This window comes from Gallinula chloropus, assembly GCF_964237585.1.
Source record: "Gallinula chloropus genome assembly, chromosome: 4".
Lineage (NCBI taxonomy): Eukaryota > Metazoa > Chordata > Aves > Gruiformes > Rallidae > Gallinula > Gallinula chloropus.
In genome coordinates this window covers 85,087,609-85,102,757 of record NC_140088.1, presented here as the reverse complement: position 1 = coordinate 85,102,757, position 15,149 = coordinate 85,087,609, and the positions used below count along the sequence as shown (strand labels likewise).

General features: G+C 60.7%; 4 protein-coding genes across 4 annotated transcripts in view; 2 read left to right on the top strand and 2 right to left on the bottom strand.

The window, feature by feature from the left end:
* Nucleotides 1-462, top strand: part of PTPRA (protein tyrosine phosphatase receptor type A) — a 39,685-nt gene extending 39,223 nt beyond the window's left edge. Inside the window, exon 22 of the mRNA XM_084262742.1 lies at nucleotides 97-462. Within this exon, the coding sequence (XP_084118868.1) occupies nucleotides 97-171 (75 nt within the window). The 3' untranslated portion in view covers nucleotides 172-462. The remainder of the gene's footprint in view (nucleotides 1-96) is intronic.
* Nucleotides 463-4,857: 4,395 nt separating this feature from the next.
* On the top strand, nucleotides 4,858-7,963 carry MRPS26 (mitochondrial ribosomal protein S26). Its single transcript, XM_084262812.1, has 4 exons — nucleotides 4,858-5,116; nucleotides 5,488-5,625; nucleotides 6,314-6,437; nucleotides 6,809-7,963. Exons 1-4 carry the CDS (start codon nucleotides 4,866-4,868, stop codon nucleotides 6,938-6,940), a joined length of 645 nt encoding a protein of 214 aa, XP_084118938.1. The 5' UTR covers nucleotides 4,858-4,865; the 3' UTR covers nucleotides 6,941-7,963.
* On the bottom strand, nucleotides 7,957-9,884 carry LOC311190788 (neurophysin 1-like). The gene is made up of 3 exons (XM_084262813.1): nucleotides 9,484-9,884; nucleotides 9,139-9,343; nucleotides 7,957-8,090 (listed from the first exon to the last, which is right to left on the bottom strand). Exons 1-3 carry the CDS (start codon nucleotides 9,595-9,597, stop codon nucleotides 8,041-8,043), a joined length of 369 nt encoding a protein of 122 aa, XP_084118939.1. The 5' UTR covers nucleotides 9,598-9,884; the 3' UTR covers nucleotides 7,957-8,040.
* Nucleotides 9,885-12,105: 2,221 nt separating this feature from the next.
* Nucleotides 12,106-13,800, bottom strand: LOC311191492 (vasotocin-neurophysin VT; the record flags this gene model as incomplete). The annotated part of the gene is made up of 3 exons (XM_084263676.1): nucleotides 13,666-13,800; nucleotides 12,915-13,116; nucleotides 12,106-12,272 (listed from the first exon to the last, which is right to left on the bottom strand). The coding sequence occupies exons 1-3, from the start codon at nucleotides 13,783-13,785 to the stop codon at nucleotides 12,106-12,108; spliced, it is 489 nt and encodes a 162-aa protein (XP_084119802.1). The 5' UTR covers nucleotides 13,786-13,800.
* Between the last annotated feature and the right edge of the window lie 1,349 nt (nucleotides 13,801-15,149).

Here is a 15,149-nt window from a genome sequence, read left to right as displayed (position 1 = left end):
CTCAGTCCCAACTTAACCACAAACCATAAAGCATGGGATTATGTCCAAGGGGTGAATTTTCAAGGTGTAACACCGTGTTCTCTCCAAATCCCACAGGAACAGTACGAATTCTGCTACAAGGTGGTGCAGGAGTATATCGACGCCTTCTCAGACTACGCCAACTTCAAGTGAAGAGGGGGGAAAAAAAAGAGGAAGAGAAAAGAAATCCCCCCTCCCCGTGCTGAAAACATGACAGAAGAGTTGCCTTCTTTAATATTTTGTAATATTCTGTTTGTTAATATCCCTCCTACCCCCCAAAAAACAAAAATTATGTGTATATATCTTAACTGTTTTAGAGGTTGGTACCATAAGCTTCATATTAGCTGGAGATTTTATATGTAGCAAAGTGTTAGTGCAGATACTGTTGGCTCCTTTTTTTCCAATGTTTTATTGGGGAATTAAATAGCGTGATGTTTGGATTAATATTGTCACACCATCTCTCTTCTGGAGAGTTGATACAGGCTGTTATTTTGTTTGTAAATCTCTTTTTTCTTTTTTTTTTTATCTGGAGGGATTGAAGCCTCTTTCTTTTCTTTTTTTTTTTAAAAAAAAAATAAGCAAAAGATATCCTGGATCTCATCTGAAAAACAAACCCCTCCAAACCCAACCCAGCAAACCCATATCCCCACAAGCACAAGCTTTTCCCAACCTGCAGGGAAATGGTTTCACATTTTTCTGCCAGTGAGTTCTTCAAAAGGAAAAAAAAAAAAGGAGAGAGAAAAGAGAAAAAGCCCTTCCTGTGTGTTCCTCTCTGTGTGTGCATATACATAGCTGAGTTTTTCTATCAAAATCAGAACCAAAAGGGTTTCCTTCTTCAGGGTCAGGCCACAGCATGCTGCTGGTTTGGAAACCCATCGTGACCACAGCAGCCACAGGTGGGATTTTGGCTGGGAAACAAACCCCCACCCAGCCCAGGGAAACAAAAGGGGGTTTGCTCCCTGAAGAAAACATCTGTGTGTTGGGTGTGGGGGGGGTTTAGAGATGATGCAGGGTCTGGGGTTATCACCAGGGGATGTTTGAGGGCTCCCAGTGGTGAGGGGGGGCTGCCCCATGGGGTTTGGGGGCTCTGGCTGGAGGAGGAAGCAGCTCCAGACAGTCCCAGCTCCATATGTTCTCATGGGTTGTCTCTTCCCAAGAGCTGCCTGGGCCTGGGCCTCCTCCTGGGCTGTTGCAGCAGCAGAAGGGAAATTTTGGAGCGGTTTTGGGCTGGGTGGGGCTGTGTCCATGTGCCCAGTGTCCTCACTGCCCAGCTCTGGGAGCCGTGTGAGCAACCCCCACTCAAGAAAGGCTTTGGAGCAGCCCCAGCAGATCTTGGCTTCTGATACCCGTGGTCCAGAGAACAGATGATCTGGGGGAGTTCTGCTCTTCCAGAAAATGGCTTTGCTTTATTTTCATAGAATTAGGGAATGTGTCAGGTCGGAAGGGACCTTTAGAGGTCATCTAGTCCAACCTCCCTGCAGTGAGCAGGGACATCTTCACTAGATCAGGTCACTCGGAGCCACATCAAGCCTGACCTTGAATATCTCCAGGTATATTTAGATCATTTTCTTCCCTGTACCCTCAGTGCTCCTTGAAAGTGTGACTGAGCCAGGGAGAGGAGCCCTGTGTCCCAGAGGAGACAACCAAGCCTGTCCCAGCCATAGCCATGGGGAGAAAGGGCCTCTGGCTACACAACGTGCGCACGTTTGCCGATGATGCACAACTTGCTGCAGCTCTTGTCCTCCATCCTTGGAGCAGGACACCTCCATCCCTAGATGCTGGAGGTGATTCCCCATTTTATTTCTCAGAGCTGCAAATTTCCTGTGGTGGGGAGGGGGCTCAGCAGGGACAGACTGGTAAGGGGACCCCCCCTCCCCCCAGCAGCCTTAAACAACCCCCAAAAATTACCTTGCTGCTGCCATCCCGGCTCCATCACCTGCCCCTCCTCTTCCCCTTCTCCCCAGGAACCCCAACATCATTGCTTCATTAATAAACCAGCTCCTGAATCCAGGGGGCTTTCAGCCAAGGCTCTAAGCTCAGAAATAAATATGCTGACCCCAGAAGAAACAGGGACCCTCCTGGGAGGGGGGTGAGCATGCTCACCCTCTGCAGACGCTCTCCTGGTGGAGATGGCTGACCCCAAGTGCCTCCATCCCTCCACTCCCTGGTGATACTAACGAGGTTTCTTCCCCCTTTTTCCTCCTTTCCCAGGATCCCTGTGGGGACAGAGGAATCTCAGAGTCTGGGGAGCTGCCCTGTCCTTTTGCTGCAGCATCTGCCCATCCCGCTGCCACATCCGACTGCAAATAGCAGGGATGTCAGCAGCTGCTGGAGATAATCTGGGGCCAGATCCTGCCTAAACCCCCTTCCCAGGCTCTGTTGCATCCCCAGAGCTGGGGGCTTCAGGCTGCGTGGCCGTTGCCAGCATCCAGCCCTGATTTGGCAGCGATGAACCTGGAATGGGAGGGGGAGAACTGGTGAAATTGGGGCTGATGCTGGGTGGGGAAACCGAGGTACAGAGAATTTGCTCCCCACCCTTCACCAAGAGCTTCACAGAGGGCTGCCAGGCATGTTGTCTGTGAGGCTGGGCTCTATCCAGCCCTTTCCCAGCCCACAGGAGCTGATTTGGGAAATGAGCCCATTGTCTGGGCCCCCCATGTTCCCCAGCCCTGGGTGACAAGCCAGAGCAGGGTCAGTGGGGCAGGACCCCCCCCCCCATCAAAAAAAGGGTGTCAAGGTGCTATCCTGATGTGACAAGGGAGAAGGAGGCGACAGGCGCTGGCACAGGGAGGCCAACATCACTGACGAGGTCACTGTCCCCCATGGGAGCTGCAGCGGGGCCGACGTCACCGCTGTCCAGCCCTACAAATAGCGGTGCCCAGCCCAGCCACCGCTCCAGCCAGCCACCGTCACCCGTCTGGACAGGTGAGGCTGCCCCAGCACTGGGGTGCTGGGTGGGTGGGTGGGTGGGTGGGTGAGTGGGTGAGTGGGTGGGTGTTGGTGCCACACAGGGTCCTGCTCACCCCAAATCAGAGCCGCAGGGCACCCCTGGAGTATCTGTCCAAGCTGGACCCAAACCCCAGCAGCACCCATGGGTGCTCAGCCCCTCTGTATCTCCTTCCCCAAACCCAGACGGGACACTGGGGTGGTCATCTTCACTGGACCCAACCCACCCCAAGCAGCACCCATGGGTGGGTGCTCATCCCTCCGGCCTCTCCACCCCCAACCACCAGCACTCCCTGGGGTGGGTGGGACACAGGGGTAGATGCCGGTGGGACAGGGACCCTCTGTGCCCACAGCCCCCAGGCCATGGCACCCCGCGGGTCCCTGCTGCTACTGGCGCTGCTGCTGCTGGCTGCTGCCGTCCCCCCGTGCCCGGGCCAGCACTGGTCCCACGGCTGGTACCCGGGGGGCAAGCGGGACCTCGCCCCTGCCCCGGACCTGCAGGTAGGGCCCAGTGCCCCCCGCTGTGGCACCTCACCCCCCCCTCGGGTGACACCCAACCCCACGGGGTTGTGTGTGTGTCCGTGTCCGTGTCCGTCCCACGGCGGCCGCTCTCCCGCAGGTCTCGGCCCCGCTCTGGCGCTGCCGCCCCCCTCCGTGTCCCCCGCGGCGGGAGGAGCCGCTGCTGGTGAGCGGGGACGGGGACACTGGGGGTGAGGGGACACTGGGGTGAGGGGACAGGGGCCCGGGGAATTGGGGAGGCCGTTAGGGGCCCCGACCCCACCGACCGGGCCCCCGCTCCCGCAGGGGGCTGCGCTGCGCCGCCGGTGAGCGGCACCGACCGACCCACGCGGGACCGAGCGGCCTCGCCGCGGCCGAGCCGGCACCGAGCGGCGGGTCCCCGCGGGCAATAAAGGCGCTCGGCGGGCGGAGCCCTGTCCTGAGTGGGGGCGGCTGCGGGGACCTCCCGCGAAGGGGGGGTCCCGGGGAGGGGGGGGTGGAGGGGGAGTCCCGGAGCGGGAGGACGGCGGATGGTCGACTGTGTGCTGGGGGTCGCTGTGCTGGGGGGCTCTGTGTGTGTGCTGGGGGGGGGCTCTGTGTGTGCTGGGGGGCTGTGGGCTGGGGGGCTTTGTGTTGGGGGTCTCTGTGTGTGCTGGGAGGTCTCTGTGTGTGTGCTGGGGGGGGGCTCTGTGTGTGCTGGGGGTCTCTGTGCTGGGGGGGCTCTGTGTGTGCTGGGGGGGCTCTATGTGTGCTGGGGGGGAGGGGGTCTATGTGTTCTGGGGGGCTGTGTCCCGCGGGGCCGCGTCTCGTAGGGGAACTGTGTCCCGGGGAGGGGGGCTCGGGGGCTGTTGCTGTATCCCGTGGGGTGCCGTGTCCCGGGGAGGGTGCCGTGTCCCGTGGGGGAATGATGTGTCCCGTGGTGCCGTGTGTCCCGGGGTGCCGTGTCCCGTGGAGAGCCGTGTCAGGGGGGTGCTATAAGTCTGGGGGGAGCCGTGTCCCATGGGAAGCTGCATCCCGGGGGCGCCGTGTCCCATTGGCAGCCGTGTCCCTAAATACCTGGGGGACCCGTTTCCCGGGGCGAGGGGAGTTGTATCCCGGGGGGAGCCGTGTCCCGGGGGTGGGCGGGTGTGTATCCCGGGGGTGTGTGTCCATCCCGGGGGCGGGTGTGTGTCCCGGGGGCGGGTGTGTATCCCGGGGGCGGGTGTGTGTCCCGGGGGCGGGTGTGTATCCCGGGGCTGGGTGTGTATCCCGGGGTTGGGTGTGTGTCCCGGGGTGTGTGTCCATCCCGGGGGCGCCTCAGGCCCCGCACTACATTTCCCGCCGGGCCCCGCTGCCTTTCCCGTGCCGCCTGGCGGGCGGGGCGGTTGGCAGACGCCACGTCCGGTCGCGCGGGCCGCCCCGCCATGCTGTCGGCGTTGAGCCGCTGCCGCCCGGGGCCGGTGCTGGGGGCCGCGCTGGGTCCCGCCGCCCGCCCGGGACCCTCCCCAGCCTGGGGGCCGCGGCTGGTGCCGGCGCGGGGCCGCAAGACGCGGTACGACCCCCCCGCCAAGTCCAAGGCGTCGCGGCTGAAGGTGCCGCCGCCCGTCGACCCTGAGGAGCTGCTGGTGATCACCGAGCGGTACCGGCTGCACCGGCTGGTCCTCAGCGCCCTCCGGTACCTGCCCGGGGGGCGGCGGGGCGCGGCCTTGGCAGCGCTACGAGGCCGGGGCTGTTGCTGGGGGGCTGGGGGCGGGGGGGCGGAGGAGGGGTCAGGGCTGTTGCGGTGGGGCGGGGGCTGGGGGTGGGACGGGTGATGGGGGGGCTGTGGGGCCGGGCACCGAGGGTTACATTGCTGGGGGGCTGCTGTAGGGCAAGGCGGGCTTGGGGGGGCTGGGTACAGGGCTGTGAGGGGGGGGGATTGGGGTGGGGGGGGGCACTCAGGAGCAGAGGAGGGTTGGGATGGCTGTGGGGCGGGTTTGGGAGAAGCGCCTGGATCGCCCAGAGCCCTGGGCAGGGGCTCAGCAGCATCCTCTCGCCTCCCGGCAGGGATGAGTTCAAGGCCGAGGTGGTGCAGAAGAAGCAGGAGGCGCTGCGGGCCCAGGAGGACTCGGCGGAGCTGGCAGAGGAGCACCGGCGGCTGATGGCCTGGAACGAGGAGCAGAACGCCCTGCAGCGGGCCCGCAGGTCAGCCCGGCCCCTCGTGGAGCTGGGGGGACGCTTCCCTCCCTGGCTTTGCCTTCTGCTCATGCAGAACTAAATTCAGCACCCAGGTCAGTTGGTCAGGCTTCATTTTTGAAATGGGCCAACATTTTGACCTTTTAAGTATATACAGTGGTCATGTCTCCATGCCTCTTGCTGAGGGGTGAGTTCCTGAGCTCTCTGCAGCCTCCCACTCTCCAGTGGAAGTGAGTGTCTTCCAGGGGGCAAGTTTCTCTGCACTGCCAAGGAGCCATCCTCTGGTCAGGCAGGGGAAGCACATCAACACTTCCAAGAAGATTGGCATGTGCTGAATCCTGAAAGCAGGGGAAGGGGAAAACCCCATCTGTCCCATGCCTGCTGCCTGCCCCTTGACCTGTCAGGAAGCACTCAGGCTCCCACATCCCATGCTTTGACTTGGAGCTCCCAAACAGAGCCAGACCCTCCCAAGTCTTGGGTTCTTTGTGTAAGATTTTGCATTACTTTTTCTCTTGCAGGAGGGGAATTCTGAGGGCTCTTCTCCCCAGTGTGGCCACTGTGCCCCCTCCTTGCTGTGCTGGTGGCACTCAGACTTTGGCAGCTTCACATCCCAAGGGATTAGTGTGTCTGACTGCGCTGCCCCCAGTGTGAGCATGCCCTGAAGCCTCCTTGTTTTGTTTTCCTTTCCTCATGGCAGAGAGGAAAGAATTAGGAAAGAAGAGGAAGAAGAGAAGAGGAGGAAGTTACAGGCTGCGGAGTACAAGGCCAGGGTAATGGAAGCTTTCCTGAAGGAGAAGGAGGAGGAGGTTCTCCGGCTTCAGGTAAGAGCAGCTGGTGCCTGCTGGGGAGGACGCTGCCAGCAGTGTGTGAGAGGGGTTTGATGGCAGCCTGTGGGTGGGATGTGGAGTCCGTGGGCTTGTTTACCAGAGACTGTTGTGTTGGGAGCTGGGAAGAGAAGCGTTAGCGCCTTCCGGGGGTGCTGACAGCGTGTGGATGGGATGGAGGTTCAGTGTGAGCTCCGAAAACAGAGGGTGGAATAATCCTGAGTCGGAGAATAAAGCCTTCTGGGCTCTGAGCTCCTGGTGAGGCTGGTGGCATCTGGGGCTCTCTGGTTGCTCCCTGGGCACCGCCGTCCCTGGCGCTGCCTTGTCCGCCGGCGTGCGGTAAGAGCCGGCGTTTGCCCCTCGTGCAGGAGGAAGCCAAGACCTTCATCACCCCTGAGACCCTGGAGACACGGATCCAGGAGTGCCTGGACAACCCCCGCAACTACAACTTCGCCATCGACAAGGACGGGCGCGTCGTCAAGCGGACAGTGTTGCCTTAGCGGCCCCGGCCTGGGGCACGGGGAGCACTGGCCTGGTTTCTGTCCAGAGGCTCTGATAGGAGCTGCTTTAGTCCTTTTAACGTCTCAGCAGCCCTGCAGGTCTGGCTCTGCTGCTTCTGAAGCTTCATGAGTGCCTGTGGGAAAGGAGGGTGAGGGAGAAACAAGCAGCGGAGGCACCAGCAGTCTCTCTCAGCCCTGCGAGGTGGCAGAGAAGCTGCTGCTGATCATTTTCCTGTGGCTCTTGACTCTGGGTGTTCCCACCTTCCCCGTGTTTGGATCTGTCCCAATTCCACACCAGGCATTTGGGGTGGGGGGAGGGAAGAGCAGATCCCACTTTGAGCTCCCTGGCACTGTTTGTGTGCCAGCCCCTCCAGGTGCGTTTGAAAGAAGAGGAGCTGGGAATGGTTTTGTAGGGAACTGACCCAGTGTTTCTTCTTGGGGGAAGGAACAAACTGTTTCTTTGTTTCCCACTGTTCCTGTGCAGCCTTTAAACCCACCTTTGTGCATCTGCTGGGCTGGCTTAGCAAGGAAACAGTGCAGGGGACCTCAGAGTGATCTCAGCTCTGTGCCCCTGCCTTCCCAGCCCCTTCAGCCAGAGGTTGCTCGTCACCTGAAGAAGCTGGAGCTGTAGGCAATACTGTTGCCTGCTCTGGGTCCTCTTGGGTGGTTCTGGCTTACTGTGGTCTCACAGGCTGAGCAGCCCCCTCGGCTTTGCCTCCAAACTGCTGGTTTCAGGCTGCCTGGTGCCACAGCTGTGGCTCTGCCTGCTGTGGGTCAGGCAGAGCCCGAGCAGACCGACCACAGCTCCCTCTCCCCTCCCACGCTCAGATGAAACACCAGCTGCAGGAACCCACCTTAAACCTTCTCTTTTTATCTGCACCTGCCTCAAAATGGCTTTTTCTCCCCAGCCCACCCTCCAAAGTCTGCACAGAAACCAGGCAAGCACAGGAAAAAACCACACTACTTTGCTTTTGTGTGTCTGTACAAGTTTTATTTCTAATTAAGATCCTCACTTAAATCTGAGTCACAGGCCTTGGCTCGTCTGTTCTGGCCATGGGGTGGGTTCGGCTCGGCAGAGGGGGGATCCTGCTCCTGGCTGTTCATGCAGTCAGCATCTCTTGGTCGCAGGATGAGTCAAGGGTGCAGCCCTCTGTGCAGGGAGAGAAAGAGGAGAGCACTCTGTGAAACAAGGTGGCACCAGGAACCAGCCCTCCGACAGGCATCTCTCTCTGTGCTGGTTTTCAGTAGTGTGGAGTGAGGTGGGGGGTTGGAAGGGACCTCCAGAGCTCATGGGGTCCAACCCCCCTGCCAAAGCAGCTCCCCAGCTCATATTGCACAGGGCAGCGTCCAGACGGGGCTGGAATCTCTCCAGAGATGGAGACTCCACACCCCCTGGGCAGCCTGTCCCAGGGCTCCCTCACCCTCACTGGGGAAAAGTTCTTCCCCATGTTGGTGTGGAACTTCCTGTGCTCCAACTTGCAGCCATTGCCCCTTGTCCTGTCCCCACAGAGCACTGAAAAGGGGCTGCCCATTTCCCCCTGCATCCCATCCTTAAGATATTTATAAACATTAATAAGGTCCCCCCTTAGTCTTCTTTTCTCTGGGCTGAACAGTCCCAGCTCACTCAGCCTTTCCTCACAGGGGAGATGCTCCAGGCCCTTCATCATCTCCGTAGCCTCCTCTGGACTCTCTCCAGGAGATCCCTGTCTGTTTTATCCCAGGGAGCCCAGAACTGGACACAACACTCCAGGTGGGGCCTGAGCAGGGCAGAGCAGAGGGGGAGGATCCCCTCCTGTCACCTGCTGGCCACACTCCACTTGGTGCCCCGTATCTCGGCAGGGTTTGTGGCAGGGTCTCTGTAGCACCCATCTTGGGGAAGAAGCCCAGATTTTTGGAAAAGCAATGAATGCAGGAGGGGGCACGGGTTACTGTGCACCACAGGCCTCTTGCTGCTCGCCCAGCCCTTAAATTTGGCTGCTGGCTGGCTTTCCCCTTCCCCCAAACCTCCTGTCACTTTCCCTGGCCTTGGGATCAGCTCAACCCTGAGCGGGGTGGCCCTGGCTGTCGGGGATGGGATGGGATGGATGGGACAAGGGTAAATTCTAAGGGCAACGTCCCTTCTCCTGCCTCAACACGGTGTGTGAGCACCCAGTGCCCAGGGGGGGCTGGAAGGGACGGGGACCCGGGGCTGCCCTCACCGCTGCCGCAGCAGATGCCGGGGGCGGCGCAGGTGCCTCCGCTGCCGCCGCAGGGTTTGCGTCCCGACTCGCAGGGTGTGGGCAGGAAGTTCTCCTCCCGGCACCGCAGCGTTTCCGAGGTGCCGATGTAACAGCCCAGCTCTTCTCCGCAGCAGATGTTGGGCCCGAAGCAGTGACCCTTGTTCCGGGGGCCGCAGGGCATGCACTGCTCGGGGGAGGGAGGAAAGGGAGAGGGGGTGTTAGTGGGGAAGGGACCGGGGTTGAGCCTGTCCCCTGGTCCTTTCCTCCCTGCAGGAGCCCCGGGGAGGTGGGGAGAAGGAGAGGAGGGGGTCAGCCAGCACCTACCTTCCTGATGTCCAGGATGGCACGCTTGCCCCCGATGGGGCAGTTCTGGATGTAGCAAGCAGAGGAGAGTGCCAGGAGCCCCAGGAGGCAGAGGGCGAGCGCCTTGCAGGGCATGGCTGCGGGGTCGGGAGGCTTTCTCGGCTCCTCGTCCCGGGCAGCAGCCCCTGTATATATCCAGGTCTGGCCCCTGCTTACGATGCCAGCACCGGCGTCACCCGCTTCCCTTAAAAGCCACAAGGCATTGCCTTCCACACCACAGGGCTCTGCTAATAGCAGGAGGTCAAGGACGTGAGGTCAGGGCCAAGGTGTTGGTTTTCTCCTCGGTGATGACTCGGACCGTGGCAGGGGAGACTTGGCAGAGGCTGTGGGATGCTGTTTGGGACTCAGGTCCTTCCTCTGCTGACCCCTTTGGGCTGCTGAATTGGGGCTTGTTGCTCTGTGTCTCCTTTGGGATGCCTTGGGCATGAGTTGGGCAGGGATGAAGGATGGGGTTGTTGTAACGGGGTGGGAGCCTGCTGCCCGGGAGTGGGGCAAGCAGGGGCTTTGTGCATCCCTGGGCTTTAAATCCCTTCTGGTGGGGGGGAAACCAAACCCATGATCTCCTCCAGCGGCATCTGGGGTGGGAAATACATGTTGGTCCTTTCCACCCCTCTCTGCCTGGTCTTTGGGGAGAAGCTCAGCACTGTGCTTGTCCTGCTCAGCGATGGCAGTGACACCAAGCCTGTCCCTGCTGCTTCCATCTCTTTGGGTGGCCTGAAGACACCAAAGCCTGAAAACACACATTGCCCCATTGCCTCTGCCCCAGAGCTGCCCTGGGGCTTGAGCATGATGCCCTGGATGTCGTCAGCAGGTGAAGGATGCTCTGAGAAGCGGCACCAGGGGTTGGAGCCATCACACGGTGCTTCGCTCACCCACACCCCTCGCCTTCGTTAACGCAATTAAGAGCTTCCTGGCTTGAATAAATTCCTCTGCTGCAGACAGACCTTACATCTGTCGAGCCCATTACCCTGATCCCTCCCTGCATCTGCTTAATTGGGAATTGGGCAGCCCGGTGCCCGGGGGCCGTGACCTCTCCTCATTCCCTCCAGTCTGCTTTAAATCCGCCACTTAGCACGGCGGGCGGGGGGGGCAGCAGGGTCCTTGTCACCCACCTGGGGTTGGGGGGCTGCTGAGTCCTGGTCCCTGGGGACAGGCAGGCGCTGGGTCCATGCTAATGGTTTGGGAAGGGGGGGCTGAGTGGCAGCACTGTGATGTCCTGGCAGCTCAGCACCAGCTGCTGTCCCGCTGTGGCACAGGGAGTGGGGGGGAAACACTGGGAACCCCTACGGGTGGTCTGGGGGTGCCCAGACCCCCACAGGCAGGGTTGGGATGTGTCTTGGGGAGAAAAACATGCCAAACCCATCCTGTTACCAGTGCTGTGGGGTTTTGGGGGCCTTGACACCCTGATGCTGAGGCTCCCATCAGCCTGTCCCCCAGCGCTGCAGGAGATGTTGGGGTTTGTACCCTGCACCCCAGCACAGGCTGAGTGCCAGTGCTGAGCTGAACACCCCCATTTCTTCATCCCACAGGCAGCCAGCTCGGGGTCACCCATCCCCATGGGCACTGCCACTTCCCTAGTGATTTTGGGGTGATTGTGGGTTCCCCACCTCTCCAGGGCTGGGATAAGATGCTCCCTGAGGGGACCTGGTGCTGGGTTAATCCTGGACACCCTCAGTGGGGGCAGGATGCCTCCCGCCCCTGTCAGGGAGCTCCACCTCCCCCGAGGTGCCACCTCCCTCTCCCTTGGGGACATTATAAAGGGTGAGCTGTCCCCTTCACCTCTGCCAGATCCCAGCCCGGAGAGACCTGGAGTGGGGATCCTGCCAGGGTAAGAGACCTGGGGAGTGGGGTAGGGAAAAGGGTTGAGGGAACGGTACCCCAGATTCAGGGGGGAGGCAGTGATGTGACTGGAGGGCTCATCCTTCCTGTCTGCTGGGGACCAGTTTAGTGAGCAATGGTGGGGAAAGATGAGACCAGCCCCGGGGAGGGGAGGGTTACGAAGCTGGGAGCACAAACCTTTCCATGCTGGGGGCTTTTCTGGGTGCCTTTCCTTCCTTTTTATCATTTTTAGTAGATTCCATTGAAACCAACTGTCCTGCTGGTTCCCGAAGGCAACAGAGCCCCAAAACTGCCCCAAGGAGGGGTCTTGGCCAAGAGGTAACACGATGGTGGCACATCCCAGCCAACCCCAGCCTTCTGGGGCTGGGGGTGTTGTGGGGCTTCTGGGGTGGGTCTCAGTGGCCAGATCCCAAAGGCCAGCACTGACTGAGCTGCTTGCCCTTAGTGCTGTAAGGATGGGGCCAAATCCTGCACCCAGCACACCCACTGCAGGTGGGAGCCAAACCACATGGGGCTGGATGGGGATTTGTGGAGCAGGGGTGGGGGGTGTGAAGACCCACTAACCTCCAATCCCCCCACCCTACCATCCCAAAGCCCTGGATGGATCCCCTAGAGCTCCCCATGACTGTCCCCCAGCACCCCAGACACAGCCACCACAGTGCACAAGGACTTTTATTGGGTCTCATATTTACAAGGCTGGGGTGGGGGGATTGGTGACAGTGTGTGTGTGGGGGGGGGGGTGCCTCAGAGGGGGGGATGCTTGCCCTGCTGCTGCTGTCGGTTTGCCAAGTGCATCAGCTTGAGGAGCAGATCTCCAGCCGAGCCATCCAGCACTGTCAGGTTCTTCTCTGCCCCCTCCTGAGCCCCATCTCCGCCCTCGTCCAAGCAGCCGGCATCCATCGCACAGGTCTCTGCAACGGGAAGCAGCACGTCAGGACGGGTTATTTAGGACCACCAGTGGTTTATTTTTGGGGGGGGAAGGGGTTGGTGGCAGCTGGGGGCTGCCTCACAGCTCGTGCTCCAGCCTTGTCCCTCCTGTCAGCCAGGGTGTGGGGCTGGGTGGGCTTTTGAGGCACAACAGGGGACGTTGTGTCTGCCTGGCTGGGGAATAGCTCGTGGTGGTGGCTCAGGAAGGAGCACTGAGCCTCATCCTTATCTTGGGGTGACAGGAAGGTCACAGGAAGGGACCTTTGAAGGCCATCTAGTGCAACCCCCAGCAGTGAGCAGGGACACCTTTAACTACATCAGGATGCTCAGAGCCCCATCCAGCCTGACCCTGAATGTTTCCAGGGAAGGAGCATCTGCCAGCGCTCTGGGCAACCTGTGCCAGGGTTTCACCACCCTCAGCATCAACACTGTCCCCCTGACATCTACTCTGAGTCTCACGATCCCCAAATTACCCCCAAATGGGGACAACGCCACCGCCGCCACCCCGTGCCTCAGTTTCCCCTTTGGGAGGTGAGGCGTCTAACTGGCGGACTGACCCCATCCCATTGCCCAAGACATCCCAAGACCCCCCCAAACTCCTCTCCCCAGCCCCCCCAGCAGGTTACCGGCGGTGCAGCAGATGCCGGGGGCGGCGCAGCGGCCCCCGGAGCCGCAGGGCTGCCCGCCGGCCTGGCAGGGTGAAGGCAGGTAGTCTTCCTCGGCGCAGCGCCGCGTCTCCGCCGTGCCCAGGTAACAGCCCAGCTCGGCGCCGCAGCAGATGCCGGGGCCGAAGCAGTTGCCTCTGTTCCCGGGGCCGCAGGGCATGCACTGGGGGAAGGAGCATCCTGAGTCCCTCATACCTCCCAATAATGGAGGGGTACACCCTGCTTGACCCCCCCACTCCCCTCTTGTAGTTGAAAGCAGCCTCTCCCTGCCACCCTCACCCCCCCGGGGGGGACATGCTGGCATGGGGACACCCGGCTTGTCCCCATCTCCTGCAGGGTGGCATCGTGCTGTCACATTGGTCCTGCTTTGGCAGGGTTCTGCTGCCCTGTATCCTCCCCACTTCTGCTCTATGGGGTGCCCTATGCCCCCATTGGGATGCTTGGCTGTGGCCGAGCCCAGTCCCCTCTTTGAGGTGACAGCATCGCTTTGGGGGGGGGTCACTCCTCCCTCCCACCACCACCCCACCACTTGCCCTTCGGCATATCCCCCAGCCCTCCCAAAATAACGGGGTGCACTGTGCTGCTGGGGAAGCCATGGCACAGCCAAGGGCCCCCACAGGTGATGAGGACCCTCCACACCCCACAGAGCTGCTACCTCCCTCCAAGAGCCCCACATCCCACTCCCCCCCCGAGCCCCCATCCCGCTCCGTACCTGTCGGAGGGCTGTGTCGACCAGGGCCCGCTTGCCGCCCCGGGGACAGTTCTGGATGTAGCAGGCAGAGGACAGGGCGAGGAGGCAGAGGAAGGAGAGGGGCAGCGAAGGCTCTGCCATGGTGGAGGGTGCCTGCAGCTGTGCCAGGGGAAGCCGGCTGCCCTGCCGCTCGCGTTGCATCTGGCCCCGTGCTGCGCCAGCCGCTATTTATGCTGCTCTCACCCCCTTCCCAGGGGAGGAGGAAAAGGAGGAGGAAGAAGAAGAGGGCTGGGTTGTTTTGGTGTTGGGGTTTTTTTTTTTTCCCCTCTTTTTTGTTGTTGTTGGGTGTTTTTTCCCCTGTCTTTCTTTCTTTTTTTTCCCTTCCCAAATCGCTTCCAAGTGACTCTGTAATTTGGGTGATTCAGTGCAGGAGCGCCGGTGGCAGCGCTCAGAGCTGGTGAATTCCCCCCTCCCAGAGCCACATCTGCTCTGAGGGGCACTCCTGTGCATGGGGAGGGGTGCTGGGGGGGGTGTGGGCCTGGTCAGTCCGAAGATGGTCCAGAGATGGTCGTTGGTTTGGGAAGAAGGTCTGGGAGGGGTGCTGGTTTTGGAAGGGTGCTGGTCTGGGAGGGGTGCTGGAGGGAATCTGCAGGGCCTCCTCGCCGTGTCCTCTCCACCTGCTACATCCAGAACTGCCCCCGGGGCAGCAAGCGGGCCCTGGTCCACACAGACAGGTATGGAGTGGGATGGGGGCTCAGTGGGGTGTGGGATGGGGCTCTCGGGGGGAGGTAGCAGCTCTGTGGGGTGTGGAGGGTCCCTCTCACTTGTGGGGGGCCCTTAGCTGAGCCACGGCTACCCTGAGCAGCAGCAGCACAGGGAGAACACTGGGGGGCACAAAGAACACTCCTAAACTGAGCTGCTGCTGGGCTGCAGAGCTTGACCTTAGAGCACTGGGGTGTGGAGCAGGACCCTGCCACAGCCCAGGCCCAAAGGGACCTGCCATTGCACCCACAGCTCCCCCACTTCATCCACCTCTTTCTCACCAGGAACCCAGAGGTGCTAGCAGTGAGAGGGAGAGAGAGAGATAAAGCACCTTTAGGACTGGCATCCACACTCCTGCTGGCACCCAGCAGGTCCCACCTGCTCTGAGCCCTAGCACACTCGTGTCACCAATGGGCTGTCACAGGTAAAGGGCAGCAAACATCCCTCCCTGCATAGTCCAGCCACAACTGCTCCTGCCAGTCCCAGAGTCCCTTTCCAGCAGTGCCAAGGGGGATCTCTGTGACATGAACTTTATATGCAGAGGGGAACCAGTTGCCTAATGACCGTCTGCTACTCCCCCCAAAGCATTGGTGCAGGCTCGTGGTGATTAGGAGGGGCTCATTTGGGAGCGTTGGGAGGGATGGGGTGGGCAATGGGGGTGTTGTCACCAGCCATGGCCCAGCCTCTGGGGTGGTTTCCTACCCTTCAGTCCCCCCTGAACTCGATCAACAGCAAAGATGGAG

Coding starts and splice junctions, on each gene's coding strand:
- LOC311190788 (XM_084262813.1), bottom strand. CDS start 9,597: ATGCCCTGCAAGGCGCTCGCCCTCTGCCTCCTGGGGCTCCTGGCACTC. Junction 9,344..9,483: donor CCATCCTGGACATCAGGAAG/GTAGGTGCTGGC, acceptor TCCCCCGAGCAG/TGCATGCCCTGCGGCCCCCG. Junction 8,091..9,138: donor CGGCATCTGCTGCGGCAGCG/GTGAGGGCAGCC, acceptor CTCCCTGCACAG/AGGGCTGCACCCTTGACTCA.
- MRPS26 (XM_084262812.1), top strand. CDS start 4,866: ATGCTGTCGGCGTTGAGCCGCTGCCGCCCGGGGCCGGTGCTGGGGGCC. Junction 5,117..5,487: donor CTGGTCCTCAGCGCCCTCCG/GTACCTGCCCGG, acceptor GCCTCCCGGCAG/GGATGAGTTCAAGGCCGAGG. Junction 5,626..6,313: donor GCCCTGCAGCGGGCCCGCAG/GTCAGCCCGGCC, acceptor TCCTCATGGCAG/AGAGGAAAGAATTAGGAAAG.